The following is a 23275-nucleotide window of genomic DNA, read 5'->3' on the forward strand; positions in this document are numbered from 1 at the left end:
GTTCATATGCTTCAGATAGTTCAGATGCTTAAATTGTGCTCTGGCTGGTGTTTTCTTCCCCAAAGCTTGGGCTTGGACCTCAACCGATCATTTAAAGGAGTCGTTCAGCTGGTGAACTTCTTCCATTGCCAAAACGTTAGCAGGCTAGTGTTTCACATTGCATCACAATTGGCATTCTTGGTGGCAGTCTTGTCTGCTCTGGGGATTTGCCGTGGCTACAGCCATTGCTGATCTGCAGATTTCAAGCCGGGCTAACTTTTATAGTGGTGTTGACTGTCTGTGCCAGAGGTTTGCACTGGTGCAGCTATGCTGTAGACAGGTCCAAAGTAGGGCCAAGCCAAGCCGATAGCTCAGTCCTGGAGATGTTAAGCATCAGGGTTGAGGCATGGAATCCTGCACTGCTGCTGCCTTGGCTGTAGCTTTTAGTCTGATGTGTGTCTTCTTCATTTTATGACCAGAGTACAGAGTGCCAAATAACTGCAAGTGGCTGGGCACCGTTGTGGTATTTCTTGCCAACTGGAAACCTCTTGAGTTAACCTGTTTCTTGCAAATTCTGGAGGTCATGCTTGAGACAGGGTTCCACTAAGCACTGCATATGGTGTCTTGGCTTGGTGTTCTGTGTGTTTAGACCAGACGTGGGCAAACTGCGGCCCGTGGGATCATCCTGCCCGGCTGCTGAGCACCCGGCTGGGGGAGCCTAGTCCCTGGCTCCTCCCCCCTGGCCCCCATGGCCATACTGCTGCTCAGGCCGCGCTGTGACCCGAAGCTCCCGCTGGGCAGCATGGGGAGCGCAGCTGTCTCTGGCTGGGTGTTGTGGCTGCGAGCTCCTGCTGCTGGTAAGGGAGCAGGGAGTCCTGGAGGGCGATCAGGGAGGAGGGGGCGGTTGGATGGGCAGAGGTTCTGGGTGGGATGGTCAGGGGATGGGGATCAGGGAGTGTTGGGAATGGGAGTCCCGGGAGGCCTGTCAGGGGGTGGGGATGTGGGTAGGGATCGGGAGGGCAGTCAGGGGACAGGGAGCAGGCGGGGGTTGGATAAGGGAGTGGGATCCCAGGGGGCAGTTAGGGGCAGGGGGTTCCGGGGAGGGGGTGGTCAGGGGACGAGGAGCAGAGGGCGGTTGGATAGGCGGTGGGAGTCCGGGGGGGGCTGTCAGGTGGCAGGGGTGTGGATAGGGGTTGGGGCAGTCAGGGAACAGGGAGTGGAAGGGGGTTGGATAGGGACAGGGTCCCGGGGGGCGGCTAGGGGAAGGGGGTCCCAGGAGGGGGCGGTCAGGGGACAAGGAGTGGGAGGGATTGAGTGGGTTGAGGGCTCTGAGGGGAGCAGTCGGGCGCAGGAAGTGGGAGGGGGCTGATAGGGGGCAGGGGCCAGGCTGTTTGGGGAGGCACAGCCTTCCCTACCCGGCCCTTCATACAATTGCCCAACACCGATGTGTCCCTCAGGCGAAAAAGTTTGCTCCCCCCTGGTTTAGACTGTTACCAGAGACCAGTGTTAGATCTTGCTGTTTAACGTCACTCACTACGTGAAGGGATCATATTGTGTGTAATTTGGAAGCTTGTGTTTAAATGCAAGGGGGGGGGGAAATAAGTAGGGCCCTGATCCTTGTTCATGCAAGTAGCCCCATTGAAGTTAAGAGGACTGCTTGGATAAGGAGATGCTACTTTTACAAGTAAGAGCTGCAGGATTGAGCCCTTCCCTAGCTACAACAGTGATTCTGAGCCTCTTCCTCAATGATGCTCTGCCTTTCTGTGTCTGTGAACTGGCTCCTCTCTTCTGTCTTGTTGATGACTGTGGGAATCCCTCCCATCCGTGTTCCATAGAGCCACGTTCTATAGTAGGAAACAACTAATACTGTAGCTCTTCTTGTATCCTCCTTATCTTGTTAACAAGGCACTCTGTGTCCCTTTTGTTTCCTGCCTGGCCGGATGTTTGCTCCTCTCCTCCTGTTTCTAAGTTCTTCGCCTCTTGGCGACCATTGTGTGCCATGTGGAAATAATGAGTAAAAACTCTTGCCGCAAGGCTCTGCAGTGACATTTCTGACAAATGATCGCAAACCTCAGGGCCAGTTTGGAGGATCATATTTCACAGCTGCAATACAATTGAAATGCCATAACCATGAAATGCAACTTTAAGTGGAAGAACAGAACAGACCATTCTTACATTATTTCAACCAATGGGTCTGCAGCACTGGTATTCCTAAATAGAGCAAATTAATAATAAAGTGGAACACATTCTAGGTATTAAATGCCATATTTCACCAGTGTTGTGTATTAGATGACCCATCATTTGTGCAGGATACTTCCAGTTCCAATTGCTACTTAAGAAAAGCATTGGTGGTGCAATGGGTCTTAATGGATAGAGCACTAGACTAGGAACCTTGAAACCTGAGTTCTGTCCCTGGCTCTGGCACCGACCTGCCTTATGACAGCACTTCCCCTCTCTGTTCTTTGTTTTCCTTCTGTGTAAAGCAGGGAGAATAATACTTAGTTCATTTCTTGTAAACTCATCTCATGAGATCTGTGGATGAAAAGCACTGGAAGAGCCAAGTGTCATTTATTATTCATGTATGCCCAGCGAGGTATTCTGAGGTAATGGAAGAGTGGCACACAGCTTTCAGTGTCAGAGTTGGAAACACTGATTTCTAGGTGATCTGCATATGAAAGGGTGATATATTAACAACAAGAGAGAGCTAGAGAGAGAGACAGCACAGACTCCTTGGTCTGCACTTGGTTAGCTTTTATGATCTATTTATGCAGCATCACTGCTGCTCCTGTCTATGCAAAGTTAAATAAGTAGATCAATGGTGGAATGAAAGCTGGTTAAGCAGAACTGATTGATTGTTTTTAGAAGAGGAATTTACATGTTTTATGTAGTTAAAATGATACATGTACCTATATGGAGGCAGGTGACATTCCTGTCTTGCTGGACACACACTGGATTGAGTCCAACTTATTTCCCTTCCTAGTGTTTCTGTAAATAACAACAAACATGAATTTGCTTCTGAGCTTGGCTGTTCATAGGATTCTCCGCTGCAGGGCCCCTCTGCCCCTGCCACCAGTTCCCTCTGCATTGGGCCAGGTCTGTACTTAAAAGCTTTGCTGGCATAGCAGTGTCAGTTAGTTAGGAGTGTATTTTTGTTGTTTTTGCTTTTTTAAAATGTTGTAGCTATGCTGGCAGTGCTTAGGGTTGCCAACTTTTTAATCGAACAAACCCTAACACCCTTACCTGAGGTCTTGCCTCTGCCCAGCAGCTCTGTCCCCTGCTAACTCCATTCCCCCACTCACTTGCTCATTTTCACCGGGCTGGGCCAGGTGGGTTGTGTGCAGGAGGGGGTGAGGGCTCCAGCTGGGTGTGCGGGCTCTGGGGTGGGGCCAGAAATGAGGGGTTCAGGATGTAGGAGGAGGTTCCGGGCTGGGACAGGGGGTTGGGGTGCAGAAGGGGGTGAGGGCTTCAGCTGGGGGTGTGGGCTCTGGTGTGGGGCTAGGGATGAAGGCTTTGGCGTGCAGGAGGGGGCTGCAGGCTGGGGCAGGGTATTGGGGTGAGGGCTCCGGCTGGGGGTGCAGACTCTGGGTTGGGGCTGGGGATGAGGGGCTTGAGGTACAAGGGGGCTCTGGACTGGGGCCGAAGGGTTTGGAATGTGGGAGGGGGTTCCAAGCTGGGGCAGAGGGTTGGGACATGGGAGGGGCTTCAGGGTGTGGGCTCCAGGAGGGAGTTTGGGTGAGGGAGGCAGCTCAGGGTTGGGGCAAGGGGTTGGGGCATAGGAGGTGATGTGGGCTGTGGACGGTGCTTACCTCGAGTGGCTCCCAAGTCCACGGAAGGAGCAGCTCCTAGGCAGAGGTGCGGCCAGGCGGCTCTGTGCTTTGCCCTTGCTTGGAGACAGTAACCTTGCAGCTCCCATTGGCTGTGGTTCCTGGCCAATGGGAGCTGTGGAGCCAGTGCTTGGGATGGGGAGCAGTGCGTGGAGCTCCCCTGACCGTGACTCTGCGTAGGAGCTGAGGGACACATTGCCGCTTCCGGGGAGCCTCATGGACCCTGGTAGGGAGCCTGCCAGCCCTACGCCAACCGGACTTTTAATGGCCTGGTCAGTGGTGCTGACTGAAGCTGCTAGGATCCCTTTTCGACTGGGTGTTCTGGTTGAAAACCGGACACCTGGCAACCCTAGCAATGCTGTAGATGCAGTTATACCGGCAAAAGAATTTTTTTGCCAGTATAGTTTATTTCATTGAGGGAACTTGTCTAAGCTATACTAGCAAAAACTTTAGAGTGTGGATAATACCTCTGAGAGAAATGGCGGATTTTTTTATATGATATCTTGGGTTGTAGCTAAAAACTTTCACCTGATCTGGCAGCAGCAAGAGTCAGCAGAATAGCTCTGCATCTTTATTAGGTTGAAAAACAAAAAACCTTTTAAAAAAATTGAAATATTGAAGTTGCTTTCATTTCAAAGTGTTTTGAAATAGGTTTTTTTTTTTTTAAGTTTTCACTAAATTTTTTGGATTTTAAAACTTTTTTTCAAAAACATTAGCAAAATAGCTATCAAAATACTTAATTTATAGAAAATCAGTTTTCACAACTGTTTTAAAAAATATTGTTGGAGGGGAAAAGGCATTTTATAGATTGCTCAGTTCCTTTGTGGTGGTTTAGGCTGGACTATATCTGCAATGCATGAAATCATACCTACTTCAGTACTTCTTATGGATTATAATATTTCAGGGATCTTTATTAATGTAAATTGTATTCAAGTTATTCACAGCTCAGTACTGTGGAAGTACAGAGGGCTTATTCAATGCAGTTCTGGGTTTTATATACACAAGGAGTATTGTAGAATTAAATCTCTTTGGCATATTTTAAAAGTAGCCGCCTAGGCTAAACATTGGCATATGACTGATGTTTATCCTGCCATCTTTTCACTCTCTGCAGCATACCGAAATTGCCTCCATCATTCTTCACCCAAGAGAGTGTTCTGTCTGTGGTCCAAAATGTTCTGCTTTTAAGATTTGATCCAAAAACCACTGAAGTCAATGGGAGACTTTCAACTTACTTCACTGGACTTTGGATCATGCCTTTATTTCACAAGAATGGGGGCTCAGCTGGTGAACTCCTTCCAGGGTAACCAGACATCCCGATAAAATTGGGACCATCCCGATATGTAGGCGTTTGTCCCGCCAGCAGCACTCAGTTTTTTTTTCCGCTCCGCGGGCGACCTCCCCTCCCCGCTCCCCATGTGACCTGATATTTTCTTCCTCTTATCTGGTCACCCTAACTTCCTCCATTGCCAAAATCTATCAGGACAGTTTCTAGGTAAGGGTTCAAGAGCCAGGTGATCTGGGACAAGAGCTAGGTGAGGCAGACTCTGCTTTCTGTAGGGTCCAGTGTTTTAGCAGCTTCAGTCTTGCTGCTCAGCCTACGTGATAACTTTATCCATGGTGCAGAGAGGTTTCCTGATACAGAAAGTACCAGGTATGCATATGGTCAATACTGTGGACACAGAGGTCAGAGTTTCAAACTTGAGGGCGTGAGGAGTGAGTAAAAGTATCTGACTGAGATTTTCAAAGTTGCCTATGGGGATTTGGATATCCAATTCCCATTTATTGTAAAGGTGATTAGGTTTCCAAATCCCGTGTGTGTGGATGAAAATCTCAGTCTGTGTTTCTGAATTCGGAAGTGTGGGTGTATTATATGAGGATACATGGGACATAGAGAACCCTTGATGACTACTTGTTAGAGACATCAGAAAAGCTAAGAACACATTAAACAGCCACTGGCATATACCATAAGAAGGACCCACTGCTTTCATATAGCAGTGTCTCTTTGGGACTTTTGACCATCATTATAGCTAGTAGAGCCTGTAACTGGAGCTGCTTTATGCTTCCCCTGTTAACCTCATGGTTGTGCACTACCATTTCATATTTTCAACCTTATTGTGTTTCTGTTTCTGTGGTTTATCTTCCTCAGCACATCAGCAAGCTAAGAGGCATCCCTCAAACCCATTACAGTTTTTTTTTCTTTTTTAGAAGACTTAGTGACAGCAGGAAGTAGGGAAGACAAAAACTGGTTGCCCGCAGGCTTTCCCTTGCACTGACCTCAAGTCATCAAAGCAGTCATGACTTCAGCAGATTTTGTTCTCAGACATCTTGGGCTAACTGGATGCAGTTATTTATAATTTACTGCAGAAGCCAGTGACTTAAAAGTCAGCTTGCTGTATCTACAAGAGAAAAAACTGACCGGCTAGTCAAGATGAATCTGTACCTGTTGTGACCTGATTGACACAACAGGCTATGTCTAGTCAGCGATCATTGTGTCAATTCTATTGATGCCTTACTGTCTAATGGAGCTCTTATGTTTTCATTACCACCTGACATTTTTCTCCTCCCCCGGTATATTCTTTATCCAGTTTTTATTATCGCATGAGGCCTCCATGACTCTGAGTAATGTGATCTGTGACAACTTGTGGCAGTAATACTCCACACCATCACGTGGTTTTCCAGCAGAGGAGGGTGACTGTTGGGAGGGATGCGTTGTTACTTTAGGTGGGTTTTGTCTTTGAAATATGTTAAATACATTAGTTGTTACTGCTGGAGGTTACTGATTCCCACAGGGGCTGTATTAGGTCAGTTGATGCAATAGATGGAGTTACATGCTATGATATGCAAAATATAGAGTTTATGATGTTTTCCTGGCCATATGTGTAGTAGATATGGAATACCTCTTGCTTTATGTGCTATTTTTGTTACCTTCTTTAGTCATCACCTCTGAGATGGATAATCCCTGTGTGTGTGCATGCACATGTGTACACACAACTAACCTCTACTGGATGGAATGTGTCCAGCCTGCCCATGTATGTATTTCTTGACTTGGGACTTGTCTACATGAGGAGTTACTGAGAATCTACATTACACCAGCCTGCTGTGTAGTAACTCATGGTGTGGATACTGTTGCAGCAAAAGTCTGTGTGTGTGGCTTAACATACTGCACTTTGAAGTAGTATGCTAAGCCGTACACTTGGAATTCCGCTGTGCTGTAACAATATCTGCATAGCAAGTTGATGCAATACACATTCACACAGTGGCTTACTGTGCAATAAATCACCATGTAGACAACACTGGGACTCCATCTTAACCACGAAGAAACCTGTGTTTCTGCAGCCAGAAGTCATGGATTCTGTGCTGCATGTAGATTAATTGAAAAACATGGTGTGCAACATGATTCCAGTTCATTCTTGCCTTAAGGATTTAGTTAGCAGAATATTTATTTTTTATGTATGTATGTACTGGAGGGTCAGTTGAAGGGGGAGGGGAGAAGGCAGTGTAATCTTAGTGATATGGCCCTGGACAGGGTTTTATTTCTGGCCCTGCTGTTGGCTGGCAGGGTGACCTTGAGCAAGTCTGTTATCTCTCAGTGACATAACATCCTGTTTGCTTTTTTGGACTGCCTCTGCACATTGCTTGGACATCTTCAGAAAACTATCCACGATGACTCCAAGATCTTTTTCCTGACTCGTTGTACCAAAAGTAGCCCCCATCATATTGTATGTATAGTTGGGGTTATGTTTTCCAATGTGCATTACTTTACATTTATCCACATTAAATTTCATTTGCCATTTTGTTGCCCAATCACTTAGTTTTGTAAGGTCTTTTTGAAGTTCTTCACAATCTGCTTTGGTCTTAACTATCTTGAGTAGTTTAGTATCATCTGCAAACTTTGCCACCTCACTGTTTACCCCTTTCCCCAGATCATTTATGAATAAATTGAATAGGACTGGTCCTAGGACTGACCCTTGGGGAACACCACTAGTTACCCCTCTCCATTCTGAGAATTTACCATTAATTCCTACCCTTTGTTCCCTGTCTTTTAACCAGGTCTAAATCCATGAAAGGCCCTTCCCTTTTATCCCATGATACCTTAATTTACGTAAGAGCCTTTGGTGAAGGACCTTGTCAAAGGCTTTCTGGAAACCTAAGTACACTATGTCCACTGGATCCTCCTTATCCACATGTTTGTTGACCCCTTCAAAGAACTCTAATAGAATAGTTAAGACACGATTTCCCTTTACAGAAACTATGTTGACTATTGCTCAACAGTTTGTTTTTCTATGTGTCTGACAATTTTATTCTTAACTATTGCTTCGACTAATTTGCCTGGTACCAACGTTAGACTTACCAGTCTGTAATTGCCGGGATCACCTCTAGAGCCCTTTTTAAATATTGGCGTTACATTAGCTAACTTCCAGTCATTGGGTACCGAAGCCGATTTAAAGGACAGGTTACAAACCTTAGTTAATAGTTCCGCAACTTCACATTTGAGTTCTTTCAGAACTCTTGGGTGAATGCCATCCGGTCCCGGTGACTTGTTAATGTTAAGTTTATCAATTAATTCCAAAACCTCCTCTAGTGACACTTCAATCTGTGACAGTTCCTCAGATTTGTCACCTACAAAGGATGGCTCAGGTTTGGGAATCTCCCTAACATCCTCATCCGTGAAGACTGAAGCAAATAATCCATTTAGTTTCTCCGCAATGACTTTATCGTCTTTAAGCGCTCCTTTTGTATTTCGATCATCAAGTGACCCCACTGTTTCTCAGAATTGAAAAAGAGGATATTGATACTTGCCTCTTCTATAAAACACTTGGAGATCTCTATAAGAGCTCATTATTATTATAAAAATACTTTTCAACACCCAATAAAACATATTTTCAAGCGATCATAAAACAGGCTTTAATGACTTCCAGTTCCTCATTTAGCATTTCTTATTTAAAATGATTGAACTGTAATACAAATATACACTGAAAAGTAACAATGTATTTTTCAGTGTAGCTGCCATATGTTGGCAGTGAAAACTTAATTAGTTGAGAGAGAGAGGTGTATACCAGTTCTTTGGAGAGGGGAAATAAACTCCTGGTGTCGTGAAACGTGAGAGTTGGATGAGACGGAGAACTATTACAGTCTCTTTATAGACCATGTTGTCTGTTTCTCACTATCTTTAAATAAAAACAATGTGTGATCCTCAAAACACGTCTTCCCACGTAGCCTGCTTGGCAAGTGTTTGAAGACATATATTTTTAAATAGATGCAAAGATTGCTGTCTTTTTCATTTTAAAGTAGAATAGCACTTGCATACTGTAGTCTTCGTCTGGCATAGTGGTATGGATATAATACATAGCTCTGGCACACATAGAGGACTGAATCTTTTCTTCAGGGGTGGTGGAGTTTTGGAAGGGTTCCCGGCATCTGATTGTGGACTTTCCCTTAATGTGCCTCACCTAATTCACTCTCCTCTGGTCTTCATTCACCTGCAGTCTAGTTGGGATCACCATTTGCCTCCCTTCCTGTTCATGCTCCAGAGCTCTGCTACAGTGACACTGGCTCACTAGGATGTTGGGCAGGAAAGGAGTGGCTGGCACTATATCTTTAGTCTATGCTGAGTCCAACCCCTTAGGGATCTATGCCACTGTTGACTCACTGGTAAGGCTGTTGACACCCCATCATGGAGCCCTGTCATACTGAAGCCATTTAACTTCACTCTAATCAGAACTGGAATTTACATACCCACTGAAGTGCCTGGAAACAATATGGGACTTCCTAGGTCCAAAGGAGTTTCATTGCACTAAGGGATTTTGCTTGAGAAGCAGTGTGGTACAGTGCAGAGTTTTCTCAAGAAAGTGAAAATACAGATAACAAGAATCTGTCCTCGTGGGGAAATTTCACTTTTGCAATGGACAGGACTGCACAAGTGACACAGACTGTTGTTCCAAGAATGCTGGGTATTTTGGCATGTCACAGCGTGGGTAGTAACATGACTCTGTAAATTGACATTGGGACGAAGGAGGAGTTCTCACTGGAGAACAGAGCCCAAGTAATCAGGCTTCTGCCCTCTGAATGGCCTGTGCAGGATGTGGAGAAGGAAAGATTCCCATGCTAACCTATAGCAGCCCCTATATGATGATTCTTGGCTGCTGGATCTATGCAAGTGTGGTTCCAGGGGGCTGTTATACTGGGTGAACTTTCTGGGGCAGGGGTTGCCTTTGTGTGGGATTTTTGTGCGGTGCCTACAGCAATGGGGCCGCGATTCCTGTTTGGGGTGCTTGCACACTACTACATTAGAAACAGGAAATAATAGCAAAGCCGCTTCTCTTTCCTGGCTTTGAGGCCACTGCTTTAGTGAGAAGGAAGGCGTCTATCTCGCAGAGCAGCTGTTCTGCCCACTTCTCCCCACCAACCTGAGTCAGGGTCAGACTGTATAGCTTTAAAAAAATTTTAGATTGGCCAAAAGTTGGATTTGAAGGGCTCACTTTCTCTCCAAGGTGCCCAAGCCCACTGAACATCTGCCTGCCAAGACTGCTGCTGCTGCTGCACCTCATGGCACAAAATAATGTCTTGCCTTATGCAGACTATAAGGTAGGCTAGTGCCTGATGCCACTGATGTGTGTCCTTAGAATAAATTGTGAATGCAACAGACTAGACTGGCAGACCATGAGGAATTTCTAGCCTAATCTCCAAAACTCTGCACCTCCTGCTCAGTGAAATATTTGACCTCTTTGATGCTCAACCAAATCTATAATCCAAACATTTGGATCCTTTCACGAAACTCTGAGCCTCTTTTGGTTGGTACTTGGGCTGATATTTCTCATGGTTGAGTCTTCTTCTGAAATTCCAAGAATAGTCATGTGGTTAGAATGCGGGACTGGATTAGGACTCGAAGACCTGAGTCCAGTTTGGGCAGTGCTACAAAATTTCCATGTGAACTTGGGCAGGTCATTGAGTATCTGTGCTTCAGTTCCCATCTATAAAAGGGGAATACAAGTACTTTCTATTTCCCACCTTCTGTCTGATTTGAGTACTTGGACTGTAAACTTTTTGGGGGCATGAACTATTTTTTACTCTGTCAAGTATCAGGGAGGAGCCATGTGGCACCTTAAAGACTAACAGATTTATTTGGGCATAAGTTTTCATGGGTGAAAAAAAACACTTCTTCAGATGCATAGAGTGAAAATTACAGATGCAGGTGTTAGTATACTGACACATGAAGAGAAGGGAGTTACCTCACAAGTGGAGAACCAGGGCCCTCCACTTGTGAGGTAACTCCCCTTCTTTTGACACGACCCCCCACTTGTGAGGTAATTCCTTTCTCTTCATGTATCAGTATAATAACACCTGCATTTGTAATTTTCACTCCATGCATCTGAAGAAGTGGGTTTTTTACCCACGAAAGCTTATGCCCAAATAAATCTGTTAGTCTTTAAGGTGTCATTGGACTCTTTGTTGTTCTTACTCTCTGTTTGTCTAGCAGCCAGCATAATGGGGCCCTGATCTTGGTGGGACTCCCAGAAGCTCTTGCAATACAAATAATAATTTCCTGAATATGGCAGAACTGGAAACCATTAATAAAACTCCTTAAAAGGTCAGATTCTACCATAGTTGCTCATGTGAAGTAATATCCTATCCTGCAAGTAGTTCTGCTAAAATCACTGAATGTATTCACAGAGTGAAGACACTATCCAGCATGGCTACGAGTGGTAGACTCTGGCTGCTGCTGTTTCGCTGCTTTGGGACAGGAAGAGGCGGTAAACACTTTGAAAGCTTTAGTTGAGTTTCTGGGTGTGGTTTCCAACCTTGTGAAATAGTCTGCCCATCCCTAGGCTGGACCCTATTTACATTGTACTGGGTTCAGACCCAGTTTTTACTATAAAACCCTAAAATTAGTTGAGTTAAATATCTGAATTGCAAAGTTGGTTTGTTTGTTTTAGCAAAACCCCAAATCAGGACTACCTTTCCTTTTTAGTTGATGTTTGTGCATCTAGAGCTGTTAGTAACAGGTCAGAGAGAACATATATTTGTGGTTTGCAGCATCTGTTATCTTCAGTGTACTTTTCCTGCAGAGTCACTTTTCTGCACCAAAAAGAGTTGCTTTCCTTAAATTGCAAGTCATAGCTGTAGATGCAAATCATATATAGCACACGGCTTCTCTCTTGACTTGCATATCGCAGGCTGAACTGGAGAGTGTCATTTTCTTGTTACTGCGTGTGTTTATCCGCTGTCATTGCCTTCATCAGTGAGTCCTGTTGCCTTTAATTTCTCTTGACATATTCAGAAAAAAAAATTGATGTATGCAAATGTTTACACATATGTATGCTTATTCTAAAATTCTGCACTTTATATCAATTAGAACAAATAAAAAAAGAAAAACAATAAGCTGAAGCATGTAAAACTACTTCTAATGTTCTGTATCCAAGTGAGAAGGCTGGGGAAATGTTTATTTGTGAGTCTGTTTCTGCAAATACTGCTCATTGTAATGTTTACTACCTTGTGGAATCACACTAACTTCAGTGGGAATTGCTAATGGTAACAAGTGGTAGTGTTTGCAGCATTGAGCCCTTATTTGGGGGCAGATTGGGGTGGTGGTGTGTGACGAGAGATTAAAATGAATGGATTGTGTTAGAATTCTTCAGTTACATTCCTGGCTCTGCTGGTTAAGTGGCTGATTTGTCCTTTGCTAGTCACTTTGACCAAAATTTAGAAACTTGGGTGCTCATGTCAGTGGCCTGATTTTAGAGGTGCTCAGCACTCTTGCTCAATGGGAATTGGGGGTGTCAGCACATCTGAAAACGAGCCCTTTATTTAGGTGCCTAACTTGGGTTCCAAACTTTGCCCTCAGAGACTCAGTGTCTGTTATCTTTTTAAAAATAGAGATAATAATACAGTAATAAAAATGTCTGTGCAGATTAATTCATTCTGATAAATCTCTGAACTTTTATTTGGAATAGAAGTCAAATTAGTATTGTGGATTACATAGTAATATGCAGTGCTTTATATAGAATTTGCTGTACTAAATTTAAAATAACCTCTTTATTAACTATATAGCAAGGTGAGGGAAGGAGGGAAGAACAAGCATCTCCAAAGGGAGTATTGATGTTGCCCAAGGCCAGTGCAGGGATACTAAAGGATGACAGATTTATTTCAGTAGGTCTCCCCACATAGCTTTCCTCTGTACATTAGACTTTCTCTTTCCTTAATGTTTTAACAGGCAACTTTCAGACTCTGCCTCCCTCTCTCAAATGCAAGGTTCCTGTTATTCATACAGGAGGCAGTGGGAAACAACGAACACCAACCACCACATCCATTCCACCACCAAGGCACCCTTGTTTAATGAGTGGAAAATCCCTTCTGCTTTTTAAGGCAGAACTTTAACTGAGCAAGGGTAGAGGGAATAAATGTCCTAACCTCCAAACAGAAATTTATTTTAGTAATTGCTGTCAGTGTTCTTTCAGGGTGAAATTCACCCCAGTGCTGGGAGCCAGCACAAATTCTAGGCATCACTTCAGCTCACCCTCTGCCTGCCTGCCTGCAAACTCATGGACTGAAGCAATCCATTTGCAGGCTCAGGAAGTTGATACTTCATTGGCTCCATTCACTTCACGTCTTGAAGGACAGAAGCTTTATTATTTGTATTGTGCTAGTGCTTTCATTTGCTTGGGAGAGTTTCCCATTTACTAGGTAGCAGTGAATAAGCTAGTGGAGAAGATGGCTAGTTATCAGTCGTCCTTAAATAATCACCTCTTCTCTAGGTGGCATGCATTCAAAAGTGGGGAAGAGGTAGAGATAAGAAGCAGGAAACACAGGAGGAAGGTTCCTACATCGAGAACAATTAATACGGGATGTTAGTAGGACATTCCTGACCCATGTTCCCTTGTCAAGTTTGAGTTGAATAACTTTCTGTTCCAAAGGGCAGAAGAACAAAAAAGATCAACTGCCATGCAGGCGATTTAATTGTGATAGTAACAAAGCATCCCAGGCAAACTGCCACGATGTACGGGGAGAGTTAAATATATTATAAATGAAGGATCTGGGATTGTTGACCTGTGACGACTTTATCTAAATGAGGGGAACTCTTGTTTCTTTCCCTTCTTGAGTTAGGGAAGAACCAGTCACTGCTAGGGACTTATGTATGCTTTTCTTGTGCAATGTAGGTAAGAGGCTGTTTCTTTTCTATAGTTGAAATGATGGCTGACACACACAAAACAAAACAAAAAAATAGTGATCAACAGCCCAGTAGAGCCTGTTACAGAACTTGAGCCCCTCTATTTTCTTTCTCTAATTTTTATCCACATGCTGATTCTCATTAAGCCCCATAGCTACATAAGGACCCGATCAGTTTTCATTTCAGCAATATCTTCCCAGTTGTCCTGGTCCCATTCTGCTTAGTTCAGGTAACAAGTTTAATATCTTTTTGGTATATTTAAAAGAATTCATAACTGCTGAATCCTTAAAAGCAGATTCTGTCAGGGAAAAGAGCTGGACACGTGCTTTTATTTGAGGGTATGGAGATATTTGTTTATGGGCTAAAATTAGAAATCAATTTTGAGACTTCATTCATCTGTCATAAGTTCCTGTTTCTTTGACTCAGTGTGTCAGTGGGCATTTCAGCTATAGAGAAGAAACAGCTGCTTAACTATATTGCAAAGGAAAAGCATCCGAAGGCCCCAAACAGTGTATGGTTCTTCCATCTTCCATCATGACTGGGCTCTCGAGTGGTTCCAGAGCTCGTTCTCCAGCCCAAACCCAAATGTCTACTGTGATAAACAGATTGTAAAGGGTTAATGTCTCTTGTACCTGTAAAGGGTTACAAGCAGGGAACGGGACACCTGACCAGAAGACCAATCAGAAGACAAGATACTTTTAAATTTGGATGGAGGGAAGTTTTTGTGTGTGTTCTTTGTCTGTTGTGTGTTCTTCTCTCGGAGGGTCCGAGAGAGACCAGACATTACTACAGGCTCTCTAAGTTTCTTTTCAAATAGTAAGTGAAAACAGGCGGTTTAGGCTTTTTGATTGTTTTACTCTATTTGCAATTGTGGATCTGGCTGGTTAACTTTTATATGTGTAGTTGCTGGAAATATTTTGATTTGTATTGGTACGGGGGGGAAAAGTCTCTTTCTGGTGTCTGTAAGCTATAGGACCCTGTAATATTTACATCTTGACGTTACAGAGATAATTCTTTACTTTTTCCTTTCTTTTATTAAAAGATTTCTTTTTTTAGAGAACCTGATTGATTTTCCCCCCCTTGTTTCCCTTGTGTTATTCCAGGGGATTGGGATAACTCACCAGGACAGATGGGGGGAGATGGGAGGGGGAGACATAGAATCTCTCTTTGTTTTCCTTGAATGTGTTTGCCTCTTTGTGGAAGGGAAGGGAGATGCTTCTCTGTATGGTAATTTAAGAGGTTGGATCAGTATCTCTCAGGATAGCCCATGGAGGGAAATTTTGGGAGGGGGAAAGGTGGGGGAATGGTTTATTTCTCCTGGTTTTAAGAACCCAAGGGATCTGGGTTCTTGGGGTCCCCAGGGAAGGCTGGGGAGGTCAGAGTGCCCCCAAACACTATATTTTTGGGTGGTGGCAGTGCTATCAGATCTAAGCTGGTAATTAAGCTTAGAGGATTCAGGTGCTAGTATCTCATTTCTGAACTCTAAGGTTCAGATCTGAGAAGGAATGCTATGACATCTACGATGCAGTTTTATAGCCCCGCAGTCTGAGTCAGCTGACATGGGCCAGCCACAGATGTTTTATTGTAGTGTAGATGTACTCTTTGGGGCTCTGTCACATCACAATCTTACTGAATTTACATTCTGAATACAGCTAGTCTGAATTATTTTTTTTTCTATGGCAGTTTTCAACAATAATAGAAAAAAAAGATTTTTCTTAAAATTTTCCATGGAAATTTTCCGAGTTTTTGCTGAAAACTCAAAAACCAAAAGATTTTGTCAGTCAAAATATTTTGGTGAAAAATTGAAATATTCCATGGAAAGCAGACACTTTTTTTTGTTTTGTTTTGTTACACACAATTTTGCACTGAAAGACTGTTTTGATGGAAATTTTCAGCTGAGAGTTAGTGATTGCCCTTTGTAACAAGAACATTAATGGTGGTGAGTTAAAGGTGGCCTGCACTGTATCCTAAAACGCTGACAGTGTTAATGATGCTGATGTTATTGAGGACGCAGATAAGCAAGTATCTCGTGTTGAAATCAAATTGTTCCTACCTTCATGGATAGTGGAAATTGCCTAATTGGAATTCCTTTTTTTTGTTTGTTTTTGTTTTACTGGGTTCAAGCTGAGTTTGAAGTTCACTTTCATGCCTCTTGAGAAATGCTTGAAAATCTCATTGGCGCTTTCACTTTCTTGCTACTGATCACTTTCATTCTGGGCAGTTGTGTGCATTCCCTTGCACTGAAGCAGCCAGCTATTTGGAACTGAAGTGCCTTTAACAGCACAATTTACTATTGTGGGTGTAAACTGTACAGCATGGCATGTGGATATACAGTCCAGCCAGTATATTAATTTAAGTTGATAAGGCCAGGTCAGTGAGCACAACTAAATAGAGTTGGCTGTCAATGATCACCAGGGCCTGTTATGGCATCTGAAAGTTGTTAGGGCCTATGGATGCCCTACCAATGGCCCCTTCACTGAGATTGAGAGCAGGGTGGCTTATGGCCCTGTGCCACTGTGGGAATCCCTTAAACCAGAGAATGCTCTGTTGCCTGGATGATTTAGGGCAGCTTCCATGGTGTCTGACAAACCCACTGGCCACTTGACGATTCTTTATTGTTATTTACTGTTTCAGTAGTGCCACTGTAAGTGCAGGCCTGAGGCAATGATAGAAGTGAGGTCCCTGCTGTGAAGAGATTAAAATGTAAGGGCTAAATTCTGCCACTCTTGCTTGCATTGAGATAGTTGTACCTTACTCTGATTTCAGTGGAACTACTGGAGAGGTAAGGCACAAGTCCACATCAGTTGCGGAAGGGAGGATTGGGCTCTTTAGAGGCAATGCGCAAGTAAAGGGGATTCTGTAAACCACTGCACTGTTTGATTGATGATGATGTCCTGGGTTTTGAATGACCGCCTCTGCATTATCCTTGGAAATCTCACAGGACGCGTTTCCTGGGAGGCTATTGTGGGTGTCTCCTATTTCCCTTTTCAAATCCCAGCCTGTGCTGTTTAATTATCCTTATCTCGTGACTCTTGGTGCCTGAGAAGAGGCACTATGCATGCCAAAGAAAGGAGGGGAGAGTCTTGCTGCTGTCTGAATGCCCATGACAGCAGCATGAGAGTGTAGTCCATTCCAGGGCACTGATCTTTAAAGCCATAGTAAGTTCAGACAGGAACAAGTATAGGTCTTGATGAGTCCTAAAACACGTAACTGGGGTTGAGGACTTCTCACTGCTGCTTTTCTGCTACCTTTGATTTGCTATTTTTTTGCTGTGTTGTACTGAGCACCTAACTTGTTATATTACTGGGTATTGGGCTAGAACAGTGGTTCCCAAACTTTAACAACCTGTGTACCCTTTCACTAAAATGTCAAGTCTCACAAACCCCCTCTGAAAAATGAATATTTCCAGGGATTTTCTCATTTTCCTGAGTATAAATTATAAAAGCAGTGAACTTGGAAATATAACATTTGTTTTTATGATATGCTTATTACACACTATTTATTCTTCTTCGAGTGCTTGCTCATATCCATTCCAATTAGGTGTGTGTGCGCCGCGTGCACGTTCATCGGAGACTTTTTACCCTAGCAGCTCTCAGTGGGCCAGCAGGTCGCCCCCTGGAGTGGCGCCGGTATGGCGCCTGATATATACCCCTGCTGGCCCATCCGCTCCTCAGTTCCTTCTTACTGCCCGTGTCGGTCGTTGGAACTGTGGAGCACGGCTAGCCGTTCTCCACCTCCCTAGCGTTTCACTCTTGTGTAGTTTCATGTATATAGTTCTTTCATCGTAGTTATAGTTATAGTTAAATTTAGTAAATTGTAGTTCTGTAGATACTTAGAGAGGATCGGGGGTTCGCCACTTTTTTCCTCCCCACGGTACCGGGGCTGTCATAAACAGATAGCTAAGGGTTAATGTCTCTTTCACCTGAAGCACCTGACCAGAGGACCAATCAGGAAACCGGATTTTTTCAACTTTGGGTGGAGGGAATTGAGTATCTGAGTCTTTGTCTGCCTGCCTGCTTTCTCTGAGCTTTGAAGAAGTAGTTCTACTTTCTAATTTTCTGTTTCTAAGTGTAAGGACAAAGAAAAGGCACTGTTGCTAGGCAGACTTCAGGAGGCAACAGAGAACCTGCAGTTCAGAAGATAAACACCGGAGGGCACCCCAACACAAGAAAACAGGAACCATGACTTCTAAGGCAAAAATTGACGCCGAAGAACAAATCAAATAAGCTGAACACAGGCGACAACTGGAAATAAAACAAAAAGAGATGGAGATGAAAGAAAGAGAAGAACAGATCAAAGAGGCAGCACACAAAAGAAAACTAGAAGAAGAAGAGATGGCCTACCGAAGGAAACAAGCAGAAGATGAGTTGGCCCACAGAAGGAAGCAAGAAGAAGAGGAGGCGGCCCACCACCGAGAAATGGAAAAACAACAAAAAGAGAATGAAGAGAAGGAAAAACAGAGAAAACATGAACTGGAGTTGGCAAAAGCTGGGCTGCCTGTGCCAGCCAACCCTAACAACCCGGCACCAAATATTGCTCCACAGCACAGAAAATTTCCCACCTACAAGGCAGGTGATGACACCGAGGCCTTCTTGGAAAATTTTGAAAGAGCCTGTCTTGGGTACAGCATTCCCGAAGACCAGTACATGGTAGAATTGAGGTCACAGCTCAGTGGACCTTTAGCAGAGGTGGCAGCTGAAATGCCTAAGCACCAAATGAATGACTATAAACTTTTTCAAACCAAGGCCAGATACAGGATGGGGATAACCCCAGATCATGCCCGTCGGCGCTTCAGAACCCAAAAGTGGAAACCAGAGGTGTCATTTCCCAAACACGCCTACTACATTGCAAAAAACTATGAGGCCTGGCTAACAGGAAACAACATTCAAACCTTGGAAGAACTGAACCTCCTCATACAAATGGAGCAGTTCTTGGATGGTGTTCCTGAAGACATCACACGGTACATACAAGATGGAAACCCCAAGAATATCGCTGAGGCGGGGGAGATTGGAGCCAAATGGATGGAACTGGCAGAAAGCAAGAAAGCTACTGTCAAGGGGAACGATTACCCCAGGGGGCACACAGACCATAAACCCTACAACCGAGGACAGCCAAAGACCCCACATACCACCCAAGTAAAGCCACAGATACCCTACCCTTCAACCTCACCAGTCTCCAGTAACTCACCTCGGCCCAGTGACCCATCAGATGGAAGATGCTTTAAGTGTAATGAACTGGGACATATCAAGGCCAACTGTCCCAAGAACACCATGCGAGTGCAATTCATTACACCACCATCACACCAAAGATTCCCAGGCCCGGATGCCTCTCAAATACCCTTGGAGCGAAGGGAAAATTTGAGAGTGGGCGGAAAGAAGGTTACTGCGTGGAGAGACACGGGGGCACAAGTGTCAGCTATCCACCAATCCTTCGTTGACCCCAAATTCATCAACCCAAAGGCCAAAGTTACAATTTACCCCTTCATGTCACAAGCTGTAGACTTGCCTACAGCTCAACTGCCTGTCCAGTACAAAGGCTGGTCAGGAATGTGGACTTTTGCAGTCTATGACAATTATCCTATCCCCATGCTACTGGGGGAAGACTTGGCCAACCAGGTGAGGCGGGCCACGAGAGTGGGAATGGTTACACGTAGCCAAACCAGGCAAGCTTCCAGACCCATTCCTGTTCCTGAACCGTCCACAGAGGCCCCGTCTGTGTTACCAGAGACCCAGACAGAGGTAGTGGACCCAGATTCCATGCCTACCACTGAAACAGCCCCAGCATCTCCAGTCCCAGGCCCGGAACTGGAACAGCAACCAGCACCAGCAAGTGCAACCCCATCTTCAAACTCAACGCCAGAGGGCGCCAGCGAGCCAAAACTGGCAGAAGCAACAGACAGCCATACCCAAAAGGCTCAGCCAGAGCCTGAAATACCCTCAGGTGCACCAGCGGAGAGCGGGTCACCAGCAACGGAAACAACCCCATCACCTACATCGCTTCCAGAGGGACCAAGCCCAAGTCCACAGTCTGAGGAAGAACTGGTGACCCCAGCCTCAAGGGAACAGTTCCAGACTGAGCAGGAAGCAGATGACAGCCTTCAGAAAGCGTGGGCGGCGGCACGGAGCACCCCACCGCCTCTCAGCTCTTCTAATCGATCCCGGTTTGTTATAGACCAAGGACTTTTATACAAGGAAATTCTTTCTGGTGGACACCGGGAAAAATGGCAGCCGCAAAAACAGTTGGTGGTTCCAACTAAGTACCGGGGGAAGCTCTTAAGCTTAGCCCATAATCATCCCAGTGGGCATGCTGGGGTAAACAGAACCAAGGACCGGTTGGGGAAGTCCTTCCACTGGGAGGGGATGGGCAAAAACGTTGCCAAGTATGTCCGGTCTTGTAAGGTATGCCAAAAAGTGGGAAAGCCTCAAGACCAGGTCAAGGCCCCTCTCCAGCCACTCCCCATAATTAAGGTCCCATTTCAGCAAGTAGCTGTGGATATTCTGGGCCCTTTCCCAAAAAAGACGCCCAAAGAAAAGCAGTACGTACTAACTTTAGTAAACTTTGCTACCCAATGGCCAGAAGCAGTCGCTCTAGGCAACACCAGGGCTAACACTGTGTGCCTGGCCCTAACAGACATCTTTGCCAGGGTAGGTTGGCCCTGCGACATCCTTACAGATTCAGGGTCTAATTTCCTGGCAGGGACCATGGAAAAACTGTGGAAAACTCATGGGGTAAATCACTTGGTTGCCACCCCATACCACCATCAAACCAATGGCCTGGTGGAAAGGTTCAATGGAACTTTGGGGGCCATGATACAAAAATTCATCAACGAATTCTCCAATAATTGGGACCTAGTGTTGCAGCAGTTGCTGTTTGCCTACAGGGCTGTACCACATCCCAGTTTAGGGTTTTCACCGTTTAAACTTGTGTATGGTCACGAAATTAAGGGGCCATTACAGTTGGTGAAGCAGCAATGGGAGGGGTTTACGCCTTCTCCAGGAACTAACATTCTGGACTTTGTAAGCAACCTACAAAGCACCCTCCGACACTCTTTAGCCCTTGCTAGAGAGAACCTAAAGGATGCTCAAGAAGAGCAAAAGGCCTGGTATGACAGACATGCCAGAGAACGTTCCTTCAAGGTAGGAGACCAGGTTATGGTCTTGAAGGCGCAACAGGCCCATAAAATGGAAGCATCATGGGAAGGGCCATTCACGGTCCAAGAGCGCCTGGGAGCTGTAAACTACCTCATAGCATTTCCCAATTCCTCACTAAAGCCTAAAGTGTACCATGTTAATTCTCTCAAGCCTTTCTATTCCAGAGACTTACAGGTTTGTCAGTTTACAGTCCAGGGAGAGGATGCTGAGTGGCCTGACGGTGTCTACTACGACAAAAAAAAAGACGGTGGCGTGGAAGAGGTGAACCTCTCAACCACCCTGAAATGTCTGCAGCGGCAACTAATCAAGGAGCTGTGCACTAGCTTCGCCCCATTGTTCTCAGCCACCCCAGGACGGACTGAACGGGCATACCACTCCATTGATACAGGTAATGCTCACCCAATCAGAACCCCACCCTACCGAGTGTCTCCTCATGCCCAAGCTGCTATAGAACGGAAGATCCAAAACATGCTACAGATGGGTATAATCCGTTCATCTACCAGTGCATGGGCATCTCCAGTGGTTCTGGTACCCAAACCAGATGGGGAAATACGCTTTTGCGTGGACTACCGTAAGCTAAATGCTGTAACTCGTCCGGACAACTATCCAATGCCACGTACCGATAAGCTATTGGAAAAGTTGGGACGTGCCCAGTTCATCTCTACAATAGACTTAACCAAGGGGTACTGGCAAGTACCGCTTAATGAACCTGCCAAGGAGAGGTCAGCATTCGTCACCCATGCCGGGGTGTATGAATTCAATGTCCTTCCTTTCGGCCTTCGAAATGCACCCGCCACCTTCCAGAGGCTGGTAGATGGTCTACTAGCTGGACTGGGAGAATTTGCAGTTGCCTACCTCGATGATGTGGCCATTTTTTCACACTCCTGGCCCAAACACCTACTACACCTGGAAAAGGTCTTTGAGCGCATCAGGCAGGCAGGACTAACTGTTAAGGCCAAAAAGTGTCAAATAGGCCAAAACAAAGTGACTTACCTGGGGCACCAGGTGGGTCGAGAAACCATAAACCCCCTACAGGCCAAGGTGGATGCTATCCAAAAGTGGCCTGTCCCAAAGTCAAAGAAGCAGGTCCAATCCTTCTTAGGCTTGGCCGGATACTACAGGCGATTTGTACCACACTACAGCCAAATCGCTGCCCCACTGACCGACCTGACCAAAAAGGCCCAGCCAAATGCAGTTAAGTGCACTGATGAGTGTCAAAAGGCCTTTACCCAGCTTAAGGCGATGCTCATGTCTGACCCTGTGCTCAGGGCCCCGGACTTTAACAAGCCATTCCTAGTAACCACAGATGCATCTGAGCGTGGTATAGAAGCAGTGCTCATGCAGGAAGCAACAGATCACAACTTCCATCCTGTCGTGTTTCTCAGTAAGAAACTGTCTGAGAGGAAAAGTCACTGGTCAGTCAGTGAAAAGTAATGCTATGCCATTGTGTACGCCCTGGAAAAGCTACGCCCATATGTTTGGGGACGGCGGTTCCAACTACAAACTGACCATGCTGCACTAAAGTGGCTTCATACTGCCAAGGGGAACAACAAGAAACTTCTTCGTTGGAGTTTAGCTCTCCAAAATTTTGATTTTGAAATTCAACACATCACAGGAGCTTCTAACAAAGTAGCTGATGCACTCTCCCGTAAGAGTTTCCCAAAATTCAGTAGTTAAAAAGTGTTCTTAAAATGTAAAAGTCTGTTAGTTATATACTTAGGAGTATATGTAAAGGTCTATGTGTTGTATTAATCTGTTTATTTTCAAGTTCTAGAAGGAAATCGCCGCCAGTGAGCTTCCCCACTGTCTGCAATTTGGGGGGCGTGTCATAAACAGATAGCTAAGGGTTAATGTCTCTTTCACCTGAAGCACCTGACCAGAGGACCAATCAGGAAACCGGATTTTTTCAACTTTGGGTGGAGGGAATTGAGTATCTGAGTCTTTGTCTGCCTGCCTGCTTTCTCTGAGCTTTGAAGAAGTAGTTCTACTTTCTAATTTTCTGTTTCTAAGTGTAAGGACAAAGAAATCAGATAGTAAGTTCTATGGTTTCTTTTCTTTGGTATTTGCATGAATATAAGTGCTGGAGTGCTTTGATTTGTATTCTTTTGGAATAAGGCTGTTTATTCAATATTCTTTTAAGCAATTGACCCTGTGTT

At 45.0% G+C, this 23275-nt stretch overlaps 1 protein-coding gene across 6 annotated transcripts in view; it reads left to right on the top strand.

Annotated features, from left to right (window-relative positions):
- PARVB (parvin beta) overlaps positions 1-23275 on the top strand; it is a 219384-nt gene that overhangs the window by 11102 nt on the left and 185007 nt on the right. The window contains exon 1 of one of the 6 annotated variants that reach the window (XM_050925065.1): positions 3000-3072. The exons of 3 other annotated variants lie outside the window; for them this stretch is intronic. Coding sequence is in view for 1 of the 3 variants with exons in the window: in XM_050925057.1 (XP_050781014.1) it covers position 12042 (1 nt within the window). In the remaining 2 variants the exon portion in view is untranslated. Of the gene's footprint in view, positions 1-2999; positions 3073-10269; positions 10389-11435; positions 12043-23275 lie in introns of those variants that run through there. 2 more of the 6 variants (XM_050925064.1, XM_050925057.1) reach the window with 2 other exon arrangements.

Source organism: Gopherus flavomarginatus, chromosome 1 (assembly GCF_025201925.1).
Source record: "Gopherus flavomarginatus isolate rGopFla2 chromosome 1, rGopFla2.mat.asm, whole genome shotgun sequence".
Taxonomy (NCBI): Eukaryota; Metazoa; Chordata; order Testudines; family Testudinidae; genus Gopherus; species Gopherus flavomarginatus.